The sequence below is a fragment of the Heptranchias perlo genome, chromosome 19 (genome assembly GCF_035084215.1).
Source record: "Heptranchias perlo isolate sHepPer1 chromosome 19, sHepPer1.hap1, whole genome shotgun sequence".
NCBI classification, from domain to species: domain Eukaryota; kingdom Metazoa; phylum Chordata; class Chondrichthyes; order Hexanchiformes; family Hexanchidae; genus Heptranchias; species Heptranchias perlo.
Genome location: NC_090343.1, coordinates 31,358,424 through 31,385,473, shown reverse-complemented (window position 1 = coordinate 31,385,473; position 27,050 = coordinate 31,358,424). Strand labels below are relative to the sequence as shown.

General features: G+C 41.4%; 1 protein-coding gene and 1 long non-coding RNA gene across 4 annotated transcripts in view; one reads left to right on the top strand and one right to left on the bottom strand.

Annotated features, from left to right (window-relative positions):
* Nucleotides 1-2,510: 2,510 nt before the first annotated feature.
* Nucleotides 2,511-27,050, top strand: part of LOC137335288 (uncharacterized) — a 51,360-nt gene continuing 26,820 nt past the window's right edge. The window contains exons 1-4 of one of the 3 annotated variants that reach the window (XR_010966386.1): nucleotides 2,511-2,554; nucleotides 5,878-5,917; nucleotides 12,531-12,656; nucleotides 26,776-26,917. This is a non-coding gene — a long non-coding RNA (uncharacterized lncRNA). Of the gene's footprint in view, nucleotides 2,555-5,877; nucleotides 5,918-10,704; nucleotides 10,785-10,807; nucleotides 12,121-12,530; nucleotides 12,657-26,775; nucleotides 26,918-27,050 lie in introns of those variants that run through there. The other 2 variants (XR_010966387.1, XR_010966385.1) reach the window with 2 other exon arrangements.
* On the bottom strand, nucleotides 8,048-10,446 carry LOC137335287 (CCAAT/enhancer-binding protein beta-like). The gene has a single exon (XM_068000587.1). The coding sequence runs from the start codon at nucleotides 10,207-10,209 to the stop codon at nucleotides 9,310-9,312; it is 900 nt and encodes a 299-aa protein (XP_067856688.1). The 5' UTR covers nucleotides 10,210-10,446; the 3' UTR covers nucleotides 8,048-9,309.

The following is a 27,050-nucleotide window of genomic DNA, read 5'->3' as shown; positions in this document are numbered from 1 at the left end:
TCTGCTTATATCGTCTTCTAGTCTATATTGTTCAACCTTAGTGGTGTTCTGGGCTACAGGTTTTCGCCTTCACAAGGGTTTCTCATTTTTAAAAAGGCATGCGCAACTCCTAAAGTGGCCATGGAGATGTGTATGTCCTCTTCTCATTTGCATATTATTAACATATTTATTTCCCCAGCTTCCAGTAGGGAATGTGATTTACATATAAATGCAGTCAGCCTCCTTATACCCGATATTGGCTCATTGTTTGTTCTTCTACTTTTCTTCACTCCTCTACAGTAGTAGAACCAGCAGTACGGCTGAGTGCACTGGATACAGCAAAGGCTATGGGCCCTGACAACATCCCAGCTGCAGTGCTGAAGGCTTGTGCTCCAGAACTAGCTGCGCCTCCAGCCAAGCTGTTCCAGTACAGCTACAACACTGGCATCCACCCGACAATGTGGAAAATTGCCCAGGTATGTCCTGTCCACAAAAAGCAGGACAAATCCAATCCGGCCAATTACCGCCCCATCAGTCTACTCTCAATCATCAGCAAAGTGATGGAAGGTGTCGTCGACAGTGCTATCAAGCGGCACTTACTCACCAATAACCTGCTCAACGATGCTCAGTTTGGGTTCCGCCAGGACCACTCGGCTCCAGACCTCATTACAGCCTTGGTCCAAACATGGACAAAAGAGCTGAATTCCAGAGGTGAGGTGAGAGTGACTGCCCTTGACATCAAGGCAGCATTTGACCGAGTGTGGCACCAAGGAGCCCTAGTAAAATTGAAGTCAATGGGAATCAGGGGGAAAACTCTCCAGTGGCTGGAGTCATACCTAGCACAAAGGAAGATGGTAGTGGTTGTTGGAGGCCAAGCATCTCAGCCCCAGGGCATTGCTGCAGGAGTTCCTCAGGGCAGTGTCCTAGGCCCAACCATCTTCAGCTGCTTCATCAATGACCTTCCCTCCATCATAAGGTCAGAAATGGGGATGTTCGCTGATGACTGCACAGTGTTCAGTTCCATTCGCAACCCCTCAGATAATGAAGCAGTCCGTGCCCGCATGCAGCAAGACCTGGACAACATCCAGGCTTGGGCTGATAAGTGGCAAGTAACATTCGCGCCAGATAAGTGCCAGGCAATGACCATCTCCAACAAGAGAGAGTCTAACCACCTCCCCTTGACATTCAACGGCATTACCATCGCCGAATCCCCCACCATCAACATCCTGGGGGTCACCATTGACCAGAAACTTAACTGGACCAGCCATATAAATACTGTGGCTACGAGAGCAGATCAGAGGCTGGGTATTCTGCGGCGAGTGACTCACCTCCTGACTCCCCAAAGCCTTTCCACCATCTACAAGGCACAAGTCAGGAGTGTGATGGAATACTCTCCACTTGCCTGGATGAGTGCAGCTCCAACAACACTCAAGAAGCTCGACACCATCCAAGATAAAGCAGCCCGCTTGATTGGCACCCCATCCACCACCCTAAACATTCACTCCCTTCACCACCGGCGCACTGTGGCTGCAGTGTGCACCATCCACAGGATGCACTGCAGCAACTCGCCAAGGCTTCTTCGACAGCACCTCCCAAACCCGCGACCTCTACCACCTAGAAGGACAAGGGCAGCAGGCGCATGGGAACAACACCACCTGCACGTTCCCCTCCAAGTCACACACCATCCCGACTTGGAAATATATCGCCGTTCCTTCATTGTCGCTGGGTCAAAATCCTGGAACTCCCTTCCTAACAGCACTGTGGGAGAACCGTCACCACACGGACTGCAGCAGTTCAAGAAGGCGGCTCACCACCACCTTCTCAAGGGCAATTAGGGATGGGCAATAAATGCCGGCCTTGCCAGCGACGCCCACATCCCGTGAACGAATAAAAAAAAAATTAAAAAAAACATTTGCTGGTCCTGGCATTCAGGTTGGGGGATCCGTGTGCAGCAAGCTTTGCGCTCACACAATTTGGAAATGGCTGACGTTGTTTCAAATCAGCTTTCATTTCACATGCTCTTTGAGCTCCCGGCTAAGATTGGGCCTTGTGCTGGGACCTTGCCAAAGGGGGAGCAATAGAAACTTGGCATATTAACAGGATTTATTGAAATGTGGCCATTTAACAGTAACTACCTCCCTACTGACCCAGAGCCTGTAGAAGCAGTTTCCCTCGGTCATTGCCATGTAGGTATGGCAGGACCTGCAGATACACTCAATGCCATAACAGTGGTTGTGCATGGCCAATTCTGGTGCCAGTTGATCTCCCTGGCATACCTTCTTTCATATTGTACCACTTTGACATACCCACCCCCTCATATATTTTAAATTGTCCTGCCAACTGTAGCTTGCACTTAGATGCATTGGCATTCTCTGAGCTTCAGTGAATGACGGTATTCGAAGAGCCCTATTTTATATTCTGCTTTCTTTGTCATTTGCCTGTTTTACTGAACTCTTATATATGCTAATTGCAGCTGACTGGCTCGTGATTTTGCAAACAATGTTCAGCTGTTTTTGTTTCTACACCCAATCTAGATAGGCGAACAGAACGCACAGCATGATCCTGTTCTCGAGAGGTAGGAAAATATACTGGGCCATCAGTATCTTTTCACATACATATATTGTACAACTCGTAACAGTTTGATCAGTGGGGCTCCCAGTGCATCATGGGCCACCGTCAGGGAGGACATTGCCCACATGATCCCTTGACACATTACATAAAAAGGACAGTAAAAAAGAGAAAATAATAGAAAGGTTTTTAGCTTGTCAATATATTAAAAAAAACAGCTAGAGAATGGCTTATCCAATCATCATCAGTAAACAGTAAACGGGTAGTAAGAGGAGGGGTGGGACCGATTAGGGACCAAAAAGGAGATCTACATATGGAGGCAGAGGACATGGCTGAGGTACTAAATGAGCACTTTGCATCTGTCTTTACAAAGGAACAAGATGCTGCCAAAATCACAGTAAGTGAAGAGGTAGTTGAGTTACTGGATGGGCTAAAAATTGATAAAGAGGTGGTACTAGAAAGGCTGGCTGTACTTAAAGTAGATAAGTCACCCAGTCCAGATGGGATGCATCCTAGGTTGCTGAGGGAAACAAGGGTGCAAATTGTGGAGGTAAAGGCCATAATCTTCCAATCATGCTTAAATACAGGGGTAGTGCCAGAGGACTGGAGAATTGCGAGTGTTCCACCCTTGTTCAAAAAAGAGTGTAAGGATAAACCCAGCAACTACAGGCCAGTTTAACCTCGGTAGTGGGGAAATTTTTAGAAACAATAATTCAGGACAAAATTAACAGTCATTTGGACAAGTGTGGATTAATCAAGGAAAGCCAGCACGGATTTGTTAAGGGCAAATCGTGTTTAACCAACTTGATTGAGTTTTTTGATGAGGTAACAGAGAGGGTTGATGAGGGCAATGCAGTTGATGTGATGTACATGGACTTCCAAAAGGTGTTTGATAAAGTGCAGCATAATAGGCTTGTCATCAAAGTTGAAGCCCATGGAATAAAAGGGGCAGTGGCAGCATGGTCGGTTTTTTGATATATATTAATGACTTGGACTTGGGTGTAAAGGGCACAATTTCCAAATTTGCAGATGACACAAAACTTGGAAGGGTAGTAAACAGTGAGGAGGATAGTGATAGACTTCAAGAGGATATAGACAAGCTGGTAGAATGGGCTGACACGTGGCAGATGAAATTCAACGCAGAAAAGTGTGACGTGATACATTTCGGTAGGAAGAATGAGGAGAGGCAATTTAAACTAAAAGGTACAATTCTAAAAGGGGTGCAGGAACAGAGAGATCTGGGGGTATATGTGCACAAATCGTTAAGGTGGCAGGGGAAGTTGAAAAAGTGGTTAAGAAAGCATATGGAATCCTGGGCTTTATAAATAGAGGCATAGAGTACAAAAGCAAGGAGGTTATGATGAACCTTTATAAAACACTGGTTCAGCCACAACTGGAGTATTGTGTCCAGTTCTGGGCACCGCACTTTAGGAAGGATGTGAGGGTCTTAGAGAGGGTGCTGAAGAGATTTACTAGAATGATTCCAGGGATGAGGGACTTCAGTTATGTGCATAGACAGGTGAAGCTGAGGTTGTTCTCCTTAGAGCAGAGAAGGATGAGAGGAGATTTGATAGAGCTATTCAAAATCAAGAAGGGTCTGGACAGAGTAGATAGAGACAAACTGTTCCCATTGGCGGAGGGCCAAGAACCAGAGGACATAGATTTAAGGTGATGGCAAAAGAACCAAAGGTGACATGAGAAAAAACTTTTTTACACAGTAAGTGGTTGTGATCTGAATGCACTGCCTGAGGGGGTGGTGGAAGCAGATTCAATCGTGGCTTTCAAAAGGGAATTGGATAAGTACTTGAAGGGAAAAAATTTACAGGGCTACGGGGATAGGGTAGGGGACTCTACAATCCGGCATGGACTCTACGGCTGAATGGTCTCCTTCCATGCTGTAACCATTCTATGATTCTATGATTCTAGGTTGTATCACCTTTTGATGCCGTCCCTCACATCTCTTTTAGACTCCAAGCCATCAATTCCCTCCTGCCATCACTCACCAATGCTGCCACTGTCCTCCAATCTATAGTTATATTCTGTATTTCAATTTGTAAATGCAAAATAGTTTGTCATAATAATTGATTGGAGTGTCTAATAATGAGCATGGGCTCATTATAACTGGAGTAAACACAGAAATTGGAAAGAGAAAGGTTTGTAACCGGGGCTGCCATGTTTGTTGGTTTTATCACAAATTGAAGAGTTCTAGAATAGCATACTAATGATGGCAATGGACGGAAAGGTTTTTTTCTTTTAAATATATTAAGTTATACTTGATGTTGTCTAGAATCGTGTAGCTCTATCCACTATCATTTATGTGACGCCGGTGCTTTCAGGACTGTTGTCCCTTAGGTGCTAGATGTGCCTACACACAAATGAGATTACCTCACCTGATAATGTGAGGTCAGCTCATTTAAATATGTTTCTGGTGCTCCCGAACTGTCACTTGATGCACTGGAAACGTCTGGACAGTAGGGGATTGGTGTTTCAGGCAACAGCAGCTAGCAAAGAGCTATTGGTTACCCAAGAAGTGCTGGCAGCTTTTCCTGGGAGGAAGGGTAGCAGAGGAGAGAGAAAAGGGGCCATCCCCCTGGGACAAGGGGAAAGGGCCATTCAGAGAAAAATGTATACATTTTTAATCGGGCCTCTCCTTTAAACACTCATGCATCATAAATGTTGATGTGAATGTCAAAAATGGTTGTTATCATCAGATGCATCAATCCACAGCTAAAGAGTAAGTGGCCCAAGAATGGTGATAAAGAAAAAGAAAAAGTTAAATATTCTTTAAAAAATTTAAATGTGTTACAAAAATAAAACCCACATCAGAAAACAATGAGTTATGAAAATTTAACTTAGAGCATCACCACAGAATGCAGAAAGTAATGACAGCAAAATGTCTTTGGTTCAACTGCTATAGCGCCAGGCGTAACCTTTAGCCAAAGTAAAGTGTTGCCTAAAATGTTTTTCATCAGTTATAGGAACAGGCATTGGTAAAAAGAAAAAAATATATAAATGTTAGAAATTTGAGATGAAGACAGCAAGTGCTGGAAATGCACAACAGAGCTATTAGCATCTGTGAAGAGAAAAGACAGGTTTTGGGGGTAATTTTAACCTAACCTGTTGGGATGGAAGCTGACAGCATCCCGTTTGATTTTACTTTCCACTGACTTCAATGGAAAGTAGAATCAGGCTGAGTGTAAAACCAGCATTTGATCTGATCCTGTCAGTTTCCACCAGGCAGGTTAAGTCAAGAACTGCAGTTTTGTCAAAGGCTGTACATCCAAAATATTGACCTGTCTGTACTTGCAGCATTTTCTGCTTTTATTACAGGATTATTCTGTTTCTGATCATACACCATCATCCCATTTCTGTAAGTATAAAATTTTTGTACATTGCATGTTTCTTTATCATTGGCACCCATGACATATTGATCTGGTTCACTGCTCATATCAGTGCTGCTGTCAAGCTCTTCATTATTATCTATGAGCAAAGCAATGTGTATTGTCTCGGTAAGCTTCAACATAATTCAGATGCTTGCTGCGCTCCTTTCTTGTACTATTGCTAAAGAGTACCCTAATTATGCAAAAGTAGATATAACTATTCACATTTCTTCTGAAAACGTGCTGAAGTATTTCAATGTGTGCGTTCTCATTTAGAAATATGAATGTTATGTATTCAATTACACTATATACCATTATTTGAAGGTTTATGTTTACTGTATTTGAGTTACGTACACTGTTCACAGATTAGAAAACATGTTCTGATGTTTTCTGTCCAAATATCAGGTATTAGAATGTTCATGTCAGCTGAGGAGAATATTTTTGTGCCTGAAAATATTTTTATACACACGCAATTACGGATTTTGCAACCCTGGTGTTTTGTCAGATGTCTTCCTTTATTGAAAATGAAGCCTCCCACATCCCATTAATGAACTAATATCCTCTACAGCACTTTAACACAGTCAACTGTGCGAGATTTGTTTGTAACCCATAATTCATATTACAGTTAAATAACTGGTAGCCTGAGGTAAAATAGTTATTTGGATATCAGTTTCAAATGTCAATACAATACCCACAGTACAAAAATGAGTAAAATTCACCAAGGCACAAAACCTCAGTGAAAGAAAATCTGGTTGAAATATTGTGGTATCTGTGAAAGCTTGAACCCAAAAGAGGGAAGAAAATCAGCAAATGTCACAATGATAACGATCTTCTTCTGCTTTCTCCACTTTCACAGTCATTTCCCTGACACAAGAAAAGGCATGAACGGCACTGATAGGCAGTTATTTGGTTCTTAATGGGGGTTTTGTGTGGTTTATTACATTTGTTTGAATCTTTATTTATTAATCACCATTGATGACTTAAATATTTTCAAGGGATATGTCCAATGTATGTACCATAATGGTGTATGATAAGCTGTACTGAAGAGGGAAGACACTGAATTAGTGTGTTGACACCATGCTGCAGAGTGGGAGAACATGGATTGGTTAATGTGCTGTCACATTGCAGAATGAAGGACTTGGGTTGGTGCACTGGCACATTACATTGCAAACCTGTAGGACAGAGTTAGTACACTGCTCTGTAGAGCAGAAGGACATGGTCTTGATTCACTAATACTGTGCTGCAGTGCAGAAGAACATAGGGTTTGTATGTCTATACACTGCACTGCAAAATGTGAGGACTTGGGTTAGTGCACTGGCACATTGCACTGCACATTTGGAGGACTTGGATTAATATGATGGTACATTGCACTAATAGTAGGACATGGTGTTAGCACACCAGCACACTACACTGCAGAGTGGAATGACAAAGTTAGTGCACTAACACACTGCGCTGCAGAGTGGGAGCACACATTGTTAGTGCTGTGATACACCGAATAATAGGACATGCACTGTATTGGGACTAGCAGTTAGTGCTCTGACAAAATTTACTGAAGAATGAGAGGCGATAGATTGGTGCACCAACACTGCAGTCACAATATTAATACTGTGGCACACTGTATTGCAGGGCAGAATGACATCGGACTAGCGTGCTGACACACTGCACTGTAAAGTAGAAGGGCAGTGTTAGTGTGCTGCAGAATGGTAGGACATAGGGGAGAAGGGGGTTACTGTGCTGACATTTAATGCTGCAGAATGGTAGGACATGTGGTCATGCATTGCACTAAAGTGGGCAGAACAGAGGGTAACTTCTCTGGCATATTATGCTTCAGAATGGTCGGACGGGGATCTAGCCCTATGATATCCAGATCTCCACAGCAACTATAGAAAGAGGCACCAGCTGGAGAAAAGCTACTTTCCCCAACAGAGGAAGCATTGGAGAACAATTCATTGTTCTGATGTACCTCCTCTTCAGTAGTTCAGTGAAAGCAGAGGCTTGGGAGCATGGCATCATCCTCATGGGGAAGGAACAGAGAAATGGCACAGGTCACTCTAATCATAGGGATTCAAATATAAAACTGGGAGAACATATATATAAATAAAGGCAGTGAGGCAGATATCTGCTTTGCACTAAAACTGATTTTAATTCCATTTTTTATTCAATTTTAAGAGAAAAATAAATACAATATTGTTCATTTGATAAAAATAATTTCTGTTATTTCTTTGACCCACAATCAAAGTTGATTTAAGTTGTGGCATTCCTTTTCCTGGACATTTTAAAGACTCACAATGAAATCTTTAACAGAACAGTTGGTCCCTTGTGTGAATTTCTATTTGTTTTAATAACTTATGTAACTTTGTAAAGCCATGTAATAATCGACACATCTTCATTTAGAGTCCTGCTTTACAATCGCAACGCGAGGTTGAATCGATTTCGAATTTACCCAAATTGGTTGGAAAAGGGATACTGCAGCTTTTAATCAACAATCACCACATATTTCTAAAGTGTAAATAACTCTGTACCATTTTTTTTCCCAACATTGTACCCAATTCAAGTGTTGAAGTGAACAGAATAAAATGTTCCCCAATAACACTTACATGCTGAGTCATTGCTGGAGTGACGCAATTCAGATGAAAACATTTCAGCGTTGAATTTAAAACTGCTGAAAACATCGCCTCTCCAGCACTAGACAAACTACGTCCGAAATATATCGTTCATTTTTTTTAAAAAAGGGGGAGAGGAGCCAGTATAAAATACGGAAGAGATAACTTTCAGTTAACAGCAGCAGCCTCGATCCGTCTCTCGGGGGATGGGCGGCGCCATCAGCAAGGTTACAAAACGGCAGTCCAAGCACTTTTCTTGTCAAAATAATACTTTGTTTTTTTTTAAAAATTCAAAGATCTACAGTAAATGCTGTCACTCGCCTCAATAGGATCAGGAAACCCAACATATACATACGCAAGTTGATAAAGAAATAGAATATCTCTGGGGGAGAAAAAACCCTAGACATTTGTAATAAGAAACGTTCTGTCATCTGACAATTACGAATGAATCTCACACTTGGCAAGTTACACGCTGTTGCGTCATGTGTTTCGACTGAGCAAAGTCACAGTTAAGCAAGGCATCACTTTATATACATTAATATATATAAAACCCCACAGTTTTTTTTTCAATGAAAGTAATATTTCTCCCCCTGCAGTTTCAAACGCAGAGTTAAGACCATCTAAACGATATACAACCTCAGTTACTGCAATGTGCTGTAAACACTGATAGAATCCTCTATATACAAAGAGTCCTTTGATCAGCTCCTTTGAGAAAGTCGCGATATCCATTTGATAACAAAAATAGATTTATAAATATTGGGATCTGTGCACTGAGTTTGTCAGCAGTTGCCCGACGCACTGAGCAGGGTGTGCTCGGGTAGCTGTTTGAACAAGTTCCTCAGAGTTGCCAGCTCCCGGCTCAGCTGCTCCACTTTCTTCTGGAGCCGATCGTTCTCGGCGCTCAGTTCCAGCACTTTGTGCTGAGTCTCCACGTTCCTCAGCTTGGCCTTGTCCCTGCTCTTCCTCACCGCGATGTTGTTCCTCTCCCTCCTCAGCCGGTACTCGTCGCTGTGCTTGTCCACCGATTTCTTGCTCTTGCTCTTGCCGCCCGCCGCCTTGCTGAAGTCGGCCGAGTTGGGAGTAGCCGGCGGGGTGGAGGAGGAGATGGACGAGGTGGATAGGTTGCTGTTACTGCCGCTGGCCACGCTCTGGTACTGCAGAAGCGGCCTCACGTAGGAGGAAGAGGCAGCCGCCGCCGCCGCCGCCGACATGCTCCCGTCTTCCTCCCTCGACTCCTGCTTCACCCCTTTGCCGTCCAGGCTTTGCTCGAAGACAGGGTCCAGCCGGGTTTCCAAGAACTGGGGGGTGCAGCTGAGGATGTTGCCCTGGATCCTGGCGCCGGCGGAGGAGCTTCGCATCATGGACAAGTAGGCGTTGTAATCGGGCAGGGATTTCTTCTTGTACTCATCTGACAGCATAATATCCGTCAAGAGGTCGCTGTTGAGCTCAAAGTTGCCCCCTGCTGCCGAGGCTGTGGCCGGGTCGATGTAAGGGCTGAAGTCGATGGCACTCTCGTTGTCTCCGATGCCCAGATCTGTCATTGAACGGTCGCGGTGCAACTTGTTCAGGGAACAGTCCGACTCGTAGAAATTGGCCACTTCCATCAAATTAGTGTAAGTCTGACCCGTTTGGAAACATGGCGAGTCGCAACGCGAGTCCCAACCGGCCAGACTTTGCATGAAAGCCGTGGTTGCAAAAAATAAAAGAAGGGGTTATCAACCCTTCACAAAAAAAATAATTAATGTTCAAGAACAGATACTCTCGATCGGCCAAATGACACTGTTTCTCTCTCTCTCTCTCTCTCTCAGAGCACTGACTAAACTTTGTACTCTATGCCTTTAGGTCAGCTGAAATGTTGTGAAGTTCAGCCGTCTCCAATCTGTCCATGCTGAGGTTTGAGTCTGTTGGAAGTTCTTGCTCGGTCTTGTATTTATAACCACACAGCTCCTGCCATTGACGTCAGCTGGCGCCCTCCCATCACCTCCGATTTTTTTTCACTCGCTCTCTTTGCTCGATCAAGGAGATGTGGCGCCGTCGTTTAAAACATAATTATTATTCCTGATATCTGCCTCGTATTTTTCTTCCTTAAAATAAGTTAATGGATTGACTTTATAAACAGCTTGAATTTTCTCAATAACCAAGCGGGTTGGAGAAGAAGTAAGATTGTTTGAAAGTATATGTTATGTTCTTGGATTGTTCCTACTTTGAATCTAAATCGTTATATTATGAGTGGAGCTGTCACCTGCACTAACAAGTACGTTTTTAAGGAGACACACAATCTGTGCTAAATTTTCTACCTACATTCTATCGGATTGCAGGATCACAATTGCAGGCATTGGAGGGGGGGTGCAAAAAAGATTCACAAGGATGATACCAGAATTGAGAGTATATCCTTATCAGGAAAGGCTGAACAGGCTGGGGCTCTTTTGGCTGAGGGGTGATCTGATAGAGGTCTTTAAGATAATGACAAGGTTGGATAGGGTAGACGCAGAGAAAATGTTTCCACTTGTGGGCAAGTCCAAAACTAGAGGCTATACATATAAAATAGTCACTAATAAATCTAATAGGAAATGCAGGAGAAACCTCTTTACCCAAAGAGTGGTAAGAATGTGGAACGTACTACCACAAGGAGTAGTTGATGCAAATAGCATAAATGCGTTGAGGGGGAAGCTGGGTAAGGACTTGAGGGAGAAAGGAATAGAAGGGTATCCTGAGAGGGTTCGATGAAGTAGGGAGGGAGGAGGCTCGTGTGGAGCATAAACGCAGGTATAGACCAGTTGGGCCAAATGTCCTGTTTCTGTGCAGTAGTTTCGATGTAACTCGATGTAACACAAGGTGTAACAATTTACCCAAGCCATGTGCTCCCTTTTATAACACATCACCTGATGTATTGTGAAGGAAAGAATGTCCAACAACAACAATTTGCATTTACATAGCTCTTTTAAAAAGTAAGATGTCCCTAGGCACTTCACAGGAGTGTAATCAGACAAAAATTGACACCGAGCCAAAGAAGGAGACATTAAGACAGGTGACCAAAAGCTTGGTCAACGAAGTGAGTTTTAAGGAATGTCTTAAAGGAGGAGAGAGAGGCGGAAAGGTTTAGGGAAGTAATTCCAGAACATAGGGCCTAAATGGCTGAAGGCACGGCCGCTAGTGTTGGGGCAAAGAACGTGGGGGATGTACAAGAGGCCAGAGTTGATCAAATGTCGAGATTTTGGAGGGTTGTAGGGCTGGAGGAGGTTACAGAGATAGGGAGGGGTGAGGCCATGGAGGGATTTGAACAGGAGGAGAGGGAGTTTAGTGGGAATAGGATCTAGAGAGCAGGTGGTGGATCTCATGGACAATATAAGCTTGGAGAGGGCATGAGGGGAGGAGGGAAATTAGAGAATGATGCAAGTTCTAGACTAGGTCAGGGGGCAACCTTGGGGCAAGTTTGGTTTGGTGGATAAGGGGAGGGTCATGATAGGGTGGAAACAGCTGAAAGGATGGCCTCAATCTTAGTGACAAAGAAATCCAGGAACTCCTCGCACTTGTGACCCTTCACACGATGTTAACACCAAACTGCAGCATATTACAATTTAAGAGAGCAGGTTTGTTTCGTGTGGTTACTTACTGGGATAGACTTTGTCGTATTGTTTCTTTACTAGAAAAGTAATTTTTAATTTATTCATCGAATTGCCGCATAAAGTATCACATATAATTGTGACTACTTTCTGCAAACGCTTTCACTTGCTAAGTTTTGCAGCTGTTAAATACAAACTTCATTTCGTAAGGACATTTTTGAATGAGGAAATGTGTTCCTCTACTTCGTTATGGAAGTACTTTATTTACTATCCACTAGACGGAAGGAGCTTCCCTTAGAGACTTTCAGGAATAAAATTTACGCTTTAAAAAGATTAATATTATTGCTATTAGTATGGCGATGTAAATTTAAAATGAAATGTTCTGTTAATGAATTACCATCCCGTTAAAAAATAACCATGTCATTTGTTTTCAATAGTTCAGTCGTGTTGGCTTCATCTGCTAAATATTCAGGTTTTACCAGTAGAACGAGTAAACATTGACTGCAAGTTGTAACTGGAAAACACGCAAGACCACACTATATTTAAGAATAAAATTAGAGAAAGTAAGTTGATTCAATAAGTTTGTTTTGCTTTATTACATTTTTTAATGCTACAACCAATTATGACCGCGTAAAATAGACAATTCGTTATTTAACGGCCTCTGAGCTCTGAATATTTTATGCATTTCACGAATATATCGCATTCTAATACATTAATATACAATTGTATATATTTAAGTAATGATAGCAGTTATAATTCTTTTTTTATTAAATTGAGGACACCTTGTGCGATTTTTCTAGTCGCATATATTTATGCGTGCGTATATACCTTTAAATATGCGAGAAATGTCTGTGTCTTAGTCTGAGAAAAACATATTACTAATTATTTAATTATCTCTAAAATGGTGGAATCAGATCAACCATATATTCTTCTCTAATATAAATTGGAATAACAAAATCTATCTTCTCCATTCGGATTAATACTTGGGATTTTCCACAACTTGAAAATAATTTGATTCACTAATCACTGTTTTAATGTGATTTTCTGGGTGTTGCACTGAGATTATGTGATGCAAAAAGTCTGTAAACACACACAGCTATACTGACACCTAATGGTGATCTTCTGTCACTGTATAAAATCAAGGGGACGCGAAGAAAAAACAGCATATGCAGTATATCATGGTGCTTTTACATCATTCCCAAAGGACATCACATTGCAATGAATTTGAAGTACAGCAACTATTTTATAGGCAAGCAAAGCAGCCATTTTGCACACAAACAGCAATTAGATGAATGAGCAGTTAATTTGTTTTTGGTGGTGTTGATCCAGACATTTCCTGACTTTCACCTGACGAAGGAGGAAGCCTCCGAAAGCTTGTGATTTTCAAATAAAATTGTTGGACTATAACTTGGTGTTGTAAGATTGTTTACATTGATCCAGAAAGGAATGTTGACCATGAGCCCAGGAGAACTCCTTTCTCCTCTTTGAACATGGCAGCCAGGATTTTCCAATTTTGCGCTATCTCATCACTGATGTTTCACCCATTAAAATGAAGGGTTGGAAAATCACGGGCAGGGAAGTGTAGAAGCGGAACATCCTAGCTTGGGATCTTTAAATCAAATGTCTCAGTCCAAAAGCAAGCACCTCTGACAATGCAGCACACTCTAATTGTTGCAGTCGGACATTAGTTTAGAGCTCAAATCCTATTGTGGGGCTTGAACCAACAAACATGAGTCAAAGGCAAGAATGGCTGAGCCTGGTTGACCCATCGTTTTAAAAAAAGTGTTCTCTTTGCAAAAATGGCTATGCTATTAAAAACCGCTGTAATTTTGTTTAAGAAAGCTTTTACTTATTAAAATACATTATTGCATTTGTGCATAAGAATATACAACACTTTAGAATCTGAATTTTGGATTGTCAAAACATGGCATCAGAATTGTATTTTGGTGTTGGGGCATAATAATAGGAAAGAGGATAAATCAGATGTAAGGAATGATTAAAAACACCACCTTGGCTGTGTTTGCTCCTGGTGTCCAGAAATCAGAGCAATTGTGATTCCATCAGAAGCAGCATACGTGCTTTGGAGCAGCTGAAGTTTTAGGATGCATGCACGAGCCACCATAATGTGATAGGGTATGTAATCCCAAATCAGAATTTGGATACGGTTATAGTGTAGTTGGATCCTCTATTGAAACCAGTTTGGAGTTATTTCAGTTCTGAAAGTACAGTATAACTGAGTCTGACTTGTTGAACATTGCTGTGTGCCCCTAAGGCTGGTAAAAGAGGGCAAATATGCATTGAATAATTACTGTAAAATACAGTTGAATGACATGTACAAAAAAATGAAGTAAAAATGCAGATTTTTAAAAACATTATCAAATGACTCACCTTGATTTTTTTTAATAAGGCAACTTGGAGAGTATCAAGACTGATCATCTTATAAAAGCTTTATGTAGAGATCATAATTTTCAAACTCCAAACACATCTTAAATCTAAAAATCGCAAGGGAATAGTGAGAACATACTGTTTTTCTAACACTCTGTAGAACAGGGTAAAATGGCATCCAGATCTGCATCTATATATGTATATATTTCATTTTAGAAACTTATTGTTTAAAGTAGCAGTATGCTTTTTCAATGTATTTTTATTTAAATGTGGGCACCTTAATTAACGTCAAAAATCTTTTCAGTTACCATGTGCTCCGAGCCCAACTAGTTCCATTGGGTGTTCCAGGTTAGCTGCCTTGATACTGAACCTATCACGTGTCATTATATCCAACATTGCCAGGAGTCTCACTGTATCTGGGTGAGACCATAGAGCTGCAACTGCACAGGACATCCACATTTTAAATGGCAGATTTGAAAGTATGTCAGGGGTGCTCCTCTGCTTGAAATTAACTGGAAAAAAGTTTACATTTTAAATTATATTACAGATGGTTGATGGTAGAATCACAAATATTAGCAAGTTTGATCCTAACAACATCAATTGAGAAATACAGCTCCTTGAGGCAATAAGCAAATCTAGAATTTTATATAATATGAGCAGATCTCCTGTAGAGTTCAACAGTAAAGGAGTAACAATGATTGATGGCTGCCTTTTAGGGCTGGATCTTGCTGGAAAAATAATGGTGTGTTAATGAAGCACGCCGTTATTAAAGTGCAAATCGGCCAGCAAGTTCAAGGGATTAAGAGATACACCGTGAGTTGCGAATCTCCAGAATTTGCTGGTCGATTTACGCCACTCTACCATTTGCTTAGCACAGACAGCATCTCGCCCTTAGCCTCCCCGTTATTTTTAAGAAGTTGCTGGATTTGCACATTAATTTCTCATTTAACTTGCCACAGAAAGTTAAGTCTGGTAATTAACTGCGTAAGTACCCTTTTAACGACGTGATAATTGTTAATGCACTGCCACTCAACCTCACTGGCTCAGAAACTGAACAATTTAAACTGTGAAGTCTCATTCCTTCCGGTGGTAAATTGTGCTTAGAGATATTAAAAATGTCAAATTTTAAATTTTAACATGTTTTCTTACTTTTCCTTTCTGCCTCTCTTTTCTCTCTCTCTCTCTTAATCCAATCTTTCCTTCCCTCTCTTTATTTCTCTTTCTGTACTTGATTTGACTCTAATTCACGCTCCTTCTCAGTCATCCCTCTTTCTCAATCCTTAAATCTCAATGGTTAAGGAGATACACTGTTGGTCCCACCATTCACTGATGTCCCAGATGCCCCGTTGCCCCGTTATTAGCTTGCACTTCCAGCAAGTTACGGCGCAAAAATGTTTTGAGCAGAAGGGTGCAGAAAAAAGTCCAACTAACAGGGCACGCTCCAGCAAGATCCAGCCCAAAATATAGAGACGTAGAGAGTGTACAATGTAGATTTACTGTGATGATGCCAGGAATAGGAAATTATAGTTATGAAGAGAGACTTGAGATATTAGGTATATTTCCGCTGTAGTAGAAAAGGCTAAAATGAGATTTAATAGAGGTTTTAAAAATTATGAAGAGTTTTGATGGAGTGAATGGGGAAAGACTATTTCCTCTGGTTGGGGAGTCAGTGACAAAGAGGTCATCAATTTAAAATTATCATTAAAAGAGTGGGGATAGAGGTTAGGAGAAATTTCAGTACACAGAGGGTTGTTGGAGCATGGAACGCAATGCCACAGGATGCAGTTGAGGCAGAGGCTATAGCATCTTTTAAAGGAAAACTGGATAAATATTTGAAGTAGAGGAAGCTACAAGGATTTCAGGAGAGAGCAGGGCATTGGGATTAATTTTGTATTGCTCTAGCAAAGAGATGACACAGACATAATGAACAGAATGGCTTTCTTCCATGCTGTAAACTTCTATGGTTCTATTTATTGCTGCAAATGTTTTCATTTTGTTTCTTTCCATTTGTGTATTTCAATCTTTGGCTGGGAGGAAAATCAGGTGGGAACAGTCACACACTCATAAATGAGCATGCACAATTTTCCCTCCATTTAAGTTAATGGAAGGAAAATCAGGTGGGCGCCATTACAGGCATGCAATCCTCCCCACTCAGTTTTCCTTTCCACACTGTGCCCAGTCGATGCTTTATACCCAGGCACTAGAGACAAAAATCTACTCCATAGTCCCAGATACTGGAGGAGGCACTAAAATAGTACCAATTTTTCTGGTTGCTATGTGTAGTGATGCATTGAAGCTGTTCTCTTCAATATTTCTAGCATTTAACAATCAAATGAATTCTTAGTCCTGTCACCACCTGAACCAGTAAATACTGTACCTCAAAGCCATGCCTCATCATATTTTAATTTTATTTAGTAGGTCAGATTGAGGAACCTCCAAAAGAGACAGGAGTACAACCAGTTAGAAACAGTCTCACAGACAACAAATGAGTGAAACAGGTTGGCTACTGAAATGGGGGTGAGGTGGGGCGATATGGGGAAGAGGTCTTTTAGCAAACTGTAAAAATCACATAGTACATCAGAAATCAGGTGGTTCAGGAACATGCCTCACCCATCATGCTTCTGTTGAACACCTGATTCATTTTTGTTGCTGTTCTTACTGAAAAAAGTACAGATACGATTGTGAACCAGATTTTTATGAAAAATTGTATTTTTAATCAAATAGCACATATAAAAGATATATACAATCCCAATTGGGGTTTATGGTGTTGATACTACATAGGAACTTGACTGGATAGCCTCTAAGCAGCCAAAACCATGAGTTGGTTCTGTTAATTAAGTTCACAAATGGTGAAATACCATAAATCACCACCAGGATTAGTGTGGACTTTAACACCATCTTCTACTTAATTGAAGGTTTAAAATCTTAGTTGTAGTTAAATTTGAGGAGTGTAATAAAGACAAAAAGCAGAAACTTGTGTGGAAGGCTGAGCAATTCCTGACATTGTCTCTTTGAGGGACTAAAGAGGAAGTGGCACCAATTATTTGGGTAGTTTTTCTTGGTCATCGTGTACTTTTGTAATGACTCTGTGAGTTATATGAATTCATTATGCAACAGCTTACAGAAGCCCAAGCCAGACGTGAAAGCTTTTTCAATCCACGACCCATACCATCTATTTGGAGTTCTTTAAAGTTCCCCATGTGATCACAAATGCAGCTGATTTTATCATTCACTCAAGTGCTTTTCTAAGTATGCTTATTAACTGACATGAAAGTACTTTGCAGTCTGCCATTGAATAAACCTGAGAGTCACCCCCTTTATGACACAAAGCCACTTGACATATTCTTCAGTTATTGAAGCAACTAAAATGTTGCTTACAGTGTTTTACCCTTCACAGAATTTTTATTTAATGCAGAAGCAACCAGAAAAAAGGTGAAGCTCTACATAACATTAGTGAAGTAAAGAGTAACATACTTTATTGTGCGCTGCAATTTCTAAGTGCAAATATGATTCTTTTTGTGGAAATAATGAAAAATACGGAATCTTTTCAGAAAGCTGACAGGACTGATTTACTTCTCTGGGCCCGTGCTGGGCACACAACAGCAGATTGGTGAATTTTTCTGTGGTGCATGTGGTGTAAATGATGCATGGAGCTTCACTAGCAACGTGTGAGTTAGAAATTGATCCTCTGACCTTAAATGCTGTGTTTTACAACACTGAATTTTTCACTAACCCTTTTTACCAAGAACAAGTGGGCATCACTTAATGTATGTGCAATCATTCTTTAAGTATGCTCCATTTTCCTGATAATTCAAGCGCAGGCCGAGTTACTTTGTTTTAGGAGGGCCTAGAAATGCATCGGAATCATTGTGGGAGCAGAGACCTGACGTAACTGGTCTCTGCTTCTAATTTTCCTTTGTTGTACCTGGGGACTGAGTATTCACTAGGTGCAACAAAGAGGAAAATCTGCCTTGACAACTTAAGACTGGCCCTGACACGTGACAGGTAGTCACAGGCTTAACTGTAGGTATGCAAAACATTCCTTCACTTGTACTGGAGGAAGTGAGTTTGACGTCCATTGGGGGTAAAATTATAGAAATACTTTAATAAGATAAGACCATGGATCATCTGGAAAGAAGTAAAATCATAAAAGGTAGCTAATATGGGTTCATGAAGGGGAGGCCTTGCCAATCTAATTTACTGGTTTTCTTTCAGAGTGTGACAAAGGAGCTTGATAGGGGTAAGGCGGTGGGTGTGGTGTACTTGGATTTCAGTAAGGCCTGTGATACAGTTCCTCTGGAAAGGCTGGTACTGAAAATAAAGAAAGTGGGAAGCAGTGAAAATATTTTACAATAAATACATAGTTGGTTGACTGATAGAACCCAGAGGGTTGTCATCAACCTGGGAGAATGTTACCAGTGGGCCTGTTTTGGGACCTCTTTTGTTTAATATCCTCATAAATGATCTGGAGTTAGGAGTCACAAGTGTAATAAATTGGATAGCCAAATAAAGGATATAATACTAGAGCCTAGTTTTCAATTGCTTCACAGCGATCAACATTACCCACTCCACAGCCTACATTAGCTCTCTTATATATGGATACAAGCGAGCCCTAATTGATATGTACCACCTGAAGACAATTAACACTAATTGATATAAATCATATGGATATAATTAACACCAAGCACAATGGCTAAATTTTCAGATGATACAAAGCTAATGAAGGTGATAGACTTCAAAGCTGAACAGGATAAGCTACAGGAGGATTTGAATAGACTTGGGAATTGGGCAGACAGGTGGCAGATGAAATTCAGTGTAGAGAAATACAAAGTGCTTCACATGGTGACAAAAAATCCAGGAAGGGACTATTACTTAAATGGAAAGAAAAAAAATAAGCATAGAAAATGAAAGAGATCTGGGGGTCCTGATTGACAATAAATTGAAGCTATCGCAACATTGCTCGATGGCAGTGAGTAAAGTTAATCAGATGTTGAGTGTATTAAAAGGTCAATATTGAGCTGAAAGAGTGAAGTAATCCTGCCACTTTATAAATCATTGGTGCGAGCACACTGTCAACAGTTCTGGTTGCCGCAGTACAAAGAGGATATTGCAGCTATTGAAAGGATACAGAAGCGAGTAACTAGAATGATTGAGGGATGGAGGGATTGCATTATGAAGAGCGATTATGTAAATTGGGCATGTTCTTACTGGAAAAGGGAAGGTTGAAAGGTGACATGATTGCTGTTTTTCGGATTCTAAAGAGACTAGATAATGTAGACCATGATAAGCTGTTTCACCTTGTCCTGAACTAGAGGACACGGCCTGAAAGGGGCTAAATTCAAAACTAATCTGTGGAAATATTATTTCAGTGAGCAAGTGGTAAATCTAGGGAACAGGCTCCGTGGGGAGAAGGTGGAACCAGATATTACTGATTCATTCAAATTAGATAGATTTCTTTCAGAAAATAATATTTTGGAATACAGTATATGAATAATTTGAGACCTGACACGTGGTAAGTATAGCTTGCTTAGGAGGTCTTTCAACCTATGGTTCCCAAAGCTCTCCAGCACTGGGATTTTCCTCATTTCATCTCTGGGTCTGTTGTAAACTAATTGATAGAGATTGATTGCTAAGATTAGTCAACAACTCCATTGTTGTTGTATCATGCAACTACCAGGATGGTAGAAGGTGATCTAGATTGACCTTTTTTCGTCAAGCAATTCCTATGTTCCATGAAAGCCTGAAAGGGAAATGCAAATGTTGATGCACAAAATTGGTGGTGTATTTCTAGAAGTTGGTCCGGGTGTGTACTGCCTGGAAAATTTCTGAATTTTTGTATTGAAAATTATGTGTTTTGGTTAATTTTAAGCATTTCACAATTAATATCTTTTAATCTTAAAAAAAAATGAAGCAAAGTGACATCTGAATTAATGGAATCACTTACCAAGAAATTTACCTGAAGAAACAAATTTTCCAGGGATGAGCCTAATTAATATAATTTTGGTGTGATTCCTGAGCTGGGGAACCTGTCCCTGTGGGGGGAGGGGGAGAAGACTTCAGGCACCGGCAGCAACAGCAGAGTGCAGCTTAAGCCCTCAAGGGCAGCTTAAGCCCTAGGAATGACTGTGCTCCCTTACAAAGACTTCTAATTTTTAAATCCTCTTCTACATGCCATCGCAACAATAGACACCAGGAACCTGCTGATATCCTTGTGTCCAGCTTTGCTGTGGCAGTAATAACAGAACATGTGATGACATCACACTGTCATTACCTTCCATTTTGAAGTTGCTCACCCATATTTGGTCTGACATATTCAACATCTGTCATCATTTCCAGTGCAAAATCCCAGAAGTGACACAATGGGCCGGGAGCCAGGAGAATAGCTGTCCAACTAATTTCCTGCCCCACCCACTTCAGCTCCATTTCAAATAAGGTAGAACAGGGGCTGAACATCCTGCCTTGCTCACGATTGAAGTGCAGCAAATTTTTTAGCTCAATTTTAATGCAGATTTTAACAAAGAAGAAATTAAAGTACAAAACTTATTGCAATAAAAAAGCATTTAATAGAATGCATTTCAGACACAGGTGAAAGTAATCAATAAATAATTGTTAAGTTTAATAAAGGGACAGGGTCAACTGTTTGGTTTTCCTTTGAATTTGTTGGTAATTGTTCTACCTTAAGATACTACATGATATCACAGTGAGGAAATGTTAATTTGTCAATATATGGCTGAAATGTCTTTGCATGTACTAACTGGCACCACCTAGTGGCCAAAGTCTGTAATATTTAACATTTTGCACAATAAATATTGATGTATCTGTACATACAAATAAAGTGGCATAACAACAGGTTATGCTTGTAGGATATTTGAAGGAAATCAAATATGTAGTTAACACCACATAACACAGAACAGCCAAAGTTCCTTTATATTTTCTCAATTTTCTGTCATTTTTCTCACCCTCTTATCACAGTCCCCATTCTGTGTCATAGAGTCATAGAGTTATACAGCACGGATAGAGGCCCTTCGGCCCATCGTGTCCGCGCCGGCCATCAAGCCCAGTCTAATCTAATCCCATATTCCAGCATTTGGTCCGTAGCCTTGTATGCTATGGCATTTCAAGTGCTCATCCAAATGCTTCTTGAATGTTGTGAGGGTTCCTGCCTCCACAACCCTCTCAGGCAGTGAGTTCCAGACTCCAACCACCCTCTGGGTGAAAAAGTTCTTTCTCAAATCCCCTCTAAACCTCCCGCCTTTTACCTTGAATCTATGCCCCCTTGTTATAGAACCCTCAACGAAGGGAAAAAGCTCCTGAGTATCCATCCTATCTATGCCCCTCATAATTTTGTACACCTCAATGTTTTGCCAAGATATCTGACCTGACGCACTAGCACTGTCCCATAAAGCAGCAAAGTAAATGGGGTATAATTTATATTTTAGTTATTTGCTAATTAAATATGATGCAAGATTAATGGGACCCATTCACCATGACAGCATTTCACAAACAGCATTATACAAGAAATACCAACAACAACTCACATGTACACCTATAACATAGAAAATGTCCCAAGTCGCTTCACAGAGGCATGGGGAAAAGCAGCTGCAGAGCCAAAGAAGGGGAGATTGTGCATGGTCAAAAAGGTGAACTTTCAGAACTGTCTTAAAGAAAAGGAGATTTATGATTGAAATGGCCCCACCTTCATTTCTATGAACAGGACATGTTTCGCAATTGCAGATGGTCCAACAATTATGAGGCCCTTGCATGACAGAGACCATTATCCACTATAGGTTGATTGGCAGAAAGAGAAGGATGGGATAATGTTATGGATGAGATTCTCGCCAGTTTTGACACTTTGGAAATTCATATGGTGAAAAAGCCTAATCTGTGTTGGAAACAATGGGATAGAAATTGGCATTGCACTCGTTTTTTTGGGCATAAAATGGGTGCAAAGCATACCAATTTAACAGTGGGATGCCTGCGCCCAATCTGTGCAGGCATTGGTCCTACTGCTAAATTCGTGGGGCCCTTTTTTTAGGAACATGAGAACAGGAGTAGGCCATTCAGCCTTTCGAGCCTGTTCTGCCATTCAATTAGATCATGGCTGATCTGGACCTCAACCCCATTTACCCACCTGTTCTCTATATCCCTTGATACCCAAGTATGGGCCCAGACCACAATCTACCCCTATGTACAACAGCAGTGGATAGTGAAGCAGTTTTGTTCCTGTTGAGCTGTACACACCATCCCCAGCCATTAGGAAAGTAATAGCTTTTCAAAAAGTTACAAATAAGTATTTGAAAACCACAATATGCATAAACAATTTATTTACATGTGGACCTGGTGTTGTTGAAAATATCCCCACAATACAAACAAACAGGGCAGTAGGTTCCTTAATTAAATATTTAAATAAGCGTTTAACATACTTCCAGCGCGTGCCATGGACACCTATGGAGCAGCCTGAGGGGGTGGCGCTCTTCCAGTGTGGAATAAATGTTTGGGTGCTGCCTGATATATTGGGCACTTAGGTGCCCGTTTTGTGCTTGAAAAACGGGCGCGGCGCCAGTGAATTTCTAGGCTATTGTCATGAATTGCCTGTGCAGTTGCTTTTGTATTTCAGCTCCGAAATTTGCTTCACAAAATAACCAGGGAGGAGACATTTTATAGTATCTAGGATCATCCTGAGCCAGCTCTGGATAACTGCTTCTTTCATGCTATCAGGACGCTATAAGTAGTGGTGGGAATTTTATGGTAGCGTATTTAAATGCAGTAAAGATATATTGATGTGAAGAATACACTTACATGTGCTGTGAAAGTAAACAATGTGTTAGAACATAAACATAAGAACTAGGAGCAGGAGTAGGCCAAACAGCCCCTCGAGCCTGCTCTGCCATTCAATCAGATCATGGCTGGTAACTCCACTTTCCCGCCCTATCCCAATAAGATTAGATTCCTGCTCCACTACAGACAGTATTATTAGACTAAAGCTGGAAATAAGGTAGGCAATTTTACTTTAAGTAGCTGAGCTCAATTTTGTTCCGATTGTGGTGCCTTTTCCACAAAGTTGGAAGTCAGTTTAAAATTTGCATTTATAACACCATTTGTGGTAGGACCTGGAATGACCTAACTTGAAATCCCTACAGTTTGGTTTCTGTCTCACCAAAGTAACCAAAACTAGTGTTGGCAAAGTCACCAATGATATATTGTGTAACTGCAACCACTCCTTGCTCCCCTCAACCTCCATGGCCTTCAATATGGTTCAATACTCAAGTCTCCTGCACCATCTCTACTCCATAATCTGCGCCCATGACAGCACTTCTCACAATTCCATTCCTATCTGTCCCAATGTAGGCAACGCATCTCCTCAAAGACTTATTTTCCTGTAGCCCAAAGTTCAATTCTTGCCCCCTTTCATACCTTATCTGCATGCTGCTTCCCAGCAATGTTAATCTGTAAACATGGCATCAGTTTCCATATATTTGCTGATGAAACCCCACTTTCGACTCCAAGACAGCAGCTGCGATGTCTGATGGCCTGTCTAAAATCAAGTCATGAATAAGCCAGAACTTTTATCAGCTCAACATTGACAAGAAGAAAGCCATTCTGTTCAGTTCCCACCAGAAACTTTGCACCTTAACTAGTCGTTCCACCTACCTTCCTGATTATTCACTTTGTTGAATCAGATGGTGTGCAGTCTCGGTGAACTGTTTGACCTTCAGCTAAGCTTCAAATCTCACAGCTGGTCCATCTCTGGGACCATCTATTTCCACCTCTCGAATATTGCGTGCCTTGATCCTACCTCTCCCTCCTTCCACTACTGAAACCCTCTTCCATACCCTCATCATTTCTGTGCTCGACTTTTCCAATCTTCTCCTCATAAACATTTCTTCCAGTTACAGCTTGGTGTCTGATTTCTTCTTGTGAATTGCATTTGGATATTTTACTGTGTTAAAGGGGTGTTGTTAGCACTAGTTCTTACTGTGACTTTTTCAGGTATTTCTTAAATTTTTCAGATGGAAAAGGTGAGCGTGCTGCTGGAAAGATTCAGATTTAAGGCAGATAGCTGCCCCATACAACATTTTTACTGGTGATGATAATAATCTTGAATATGAATCTAGCAGGAATGTTGCTCAGTCAGGTGATGCAAAATAAGGCGAGCCTGTAACCTTAGAGGTAGAAATTACATTGTACTCTATTTTTAACGCCTTGGTTAATGCAATCGTATTCAAGTTTTAACTTGCGTTGTCTTGATGCAGTCATTAACCTGCTGAGTTAAATGGATTGAGTGGTTTAAGGACTTTGTTAAAATAGTGGACATAGGAATTTTACACAAGCGTGTACATGTCTTGGAGCCTACATAACAACAGTCACTGAATTTCAAAAGTAATTTATTGCATGAAGTGCTGTGGGACATTTTGACATAGTAAGATGTATTCAATGCAAGTATAATTCTTTATAGAGCAAGTATGTGTATCAGCTCAGCTTATTTAGTAGCATTTCCTGCTTTTGAATTAGAAGGTTGTGAGTTCAAGCCCAACACCAGGGTATAAGCACATAATATAGTCTGACATTCCAGTGCAGCACTGGGGGAGTGCTGCATTGTTGGCATTGCTATCTTTAGATGAAACATTAAATTGGGATCCTGTTTACCTGATGTTCAAGATTGCATACCACTGAAGAAGAGCAGGGAGTTCTTCTCAACCAATACTACCGCCGAAACACAGATTAACTGGTCATTCATTTCATTGCTTTTTGGCATGTTACTGATGCAAAATGGTTACCATGCTTGTCTACAGCTCTCCAAAAGTAATTCATTGTTTAAAGTAATTTAACTTGATAAGGTGCTACATGAATGTTAGTAGTCTAATTATGTATGTGTCAATTCCTATCCAAGCAAGAAGTGAAATGGCTGTTAGAGTTTGAGTGCAGTCAAGCACTCCAGAAACCCCTGTTTTCCTCAAAGTATTCTCCCCTTCTCCTCTGAAGTTGGTGACTAATGCTGATGTATGGTTCCATGAGTGCCAGCAGCCATCTTGTACCTCCTCCTGGTGGCCATGCTTTGTACGTGAACCTTAACAGTAGTTCGGGAGGCTATTCTAACATGGGATCATCATTGTGCGCAATTGCCAGCCAAACAAGAACACTTTCTAGCAGGGGCTGTTGGATAGTGATTAGCAGTGAGAAACCTGGTTGATTTTTCTTCTGTCTAGCACTTGAGGCACTGATCGTGCCAATTATAGTGCTGCTAGTGGGAAATTACTGAGCAAGGATCAAACTTGGAGCTTTTCCAGCCTTGCGCTTTAGTGCTACTTCAGGCAATACATTTACCCTCTGAGTCATCAGGGGAATTATTATGGTTGTTTTTACCCACTTATTGTAGCATTTGTTTTAGTATCATCACATGTAAAAAGGAAAGGGAAGGACTTGCATTTATCTACCGCCTTTCACGACCTCGGGACATCCCAAAATGCTTTACACTCAATGAAGTACTTTTTGAAGTCTATTCACTATTGTAATATAGAGAAACATGGCAGCCATGTAAATATCAATAAATGAACAGTATCTAGTACAATGCAATTGCAGTAATTGCACATTTTACTATTCCCCTTCACATGTTAAAACAACAAAGACACTCCTCCCTGAGCTACCTCTAAGCAGACAATCATGGGAGGAGAAACTCAATTTGTGCCCAAAATAGGCGGCAGGTCAGTGGATGTGCCAACCCGTGTAAGCCTGAGGCCTGAGCCAGATTCAGCATTGGACCTCATTTGAACAGAAGTGGCAAGCCATGGGTGCCAAGTGAGCATCCAGATGCAGCCTGCCAATTGCAGCCTGATGAATTCCAGCTGACTCCAACACTGAGCCAGCCCGCAGGTCGGTCCGGGAGGGGGACGCAAATAAACCAAAGCTAATGCAATGCAAGCTCCCCCCATTTATACCTGAATTTTGCATCTGAATCCTACAACCAGTGTAGGACCCTGATTTTCATAGCAAAGCAGCTTTGCACCTGATTCTGGTGGTCAGGTTACTCGCTTATTTACACTCCTGCCTAAATATGGCATCAGGCGAGGCTTGGGCGTCAATGGCACTGCTAATGTGTTTCCCCACTCCACCCCCACCCCCCCCCCACCCAATTTTCAACTTCTAGCTGCCTGTTTTTCAGGCGCAAAATGGAAGGCCGTGAGTTCAATTTGTCCCCCATTGTGTTCACTTCTTAACTGGCAAAACTTTAATACTGAGGCATGGATTTTAAGGCGGTGTAGGTTTCCAGTAGTAAAAGTGACTTGATTTCCCACCCAGGAGAGGCAGCAGGAGGCCACGGCGATTTTAATGGCTGGACCTGATTTAAATGCCACCGGTCCACTTCCCACCCAGAAAGGGGACGAAGAGGACGCAGAGCGGCTGTCAGCGGGCGAAGAACTGGCCACTTAACGGCAGCCAGGTGAGTGGCAGGGATGTGTTTTCAGGAGGGTCTCATCGGAGGGAAGGGGAGGGTGGGAGCCGGGGCAGGGAAGGTCGTGATTTTCCTTGTGGGCCCAAAGGAGCACTTCTGTTCTTCCTGGCCACACAAAGGA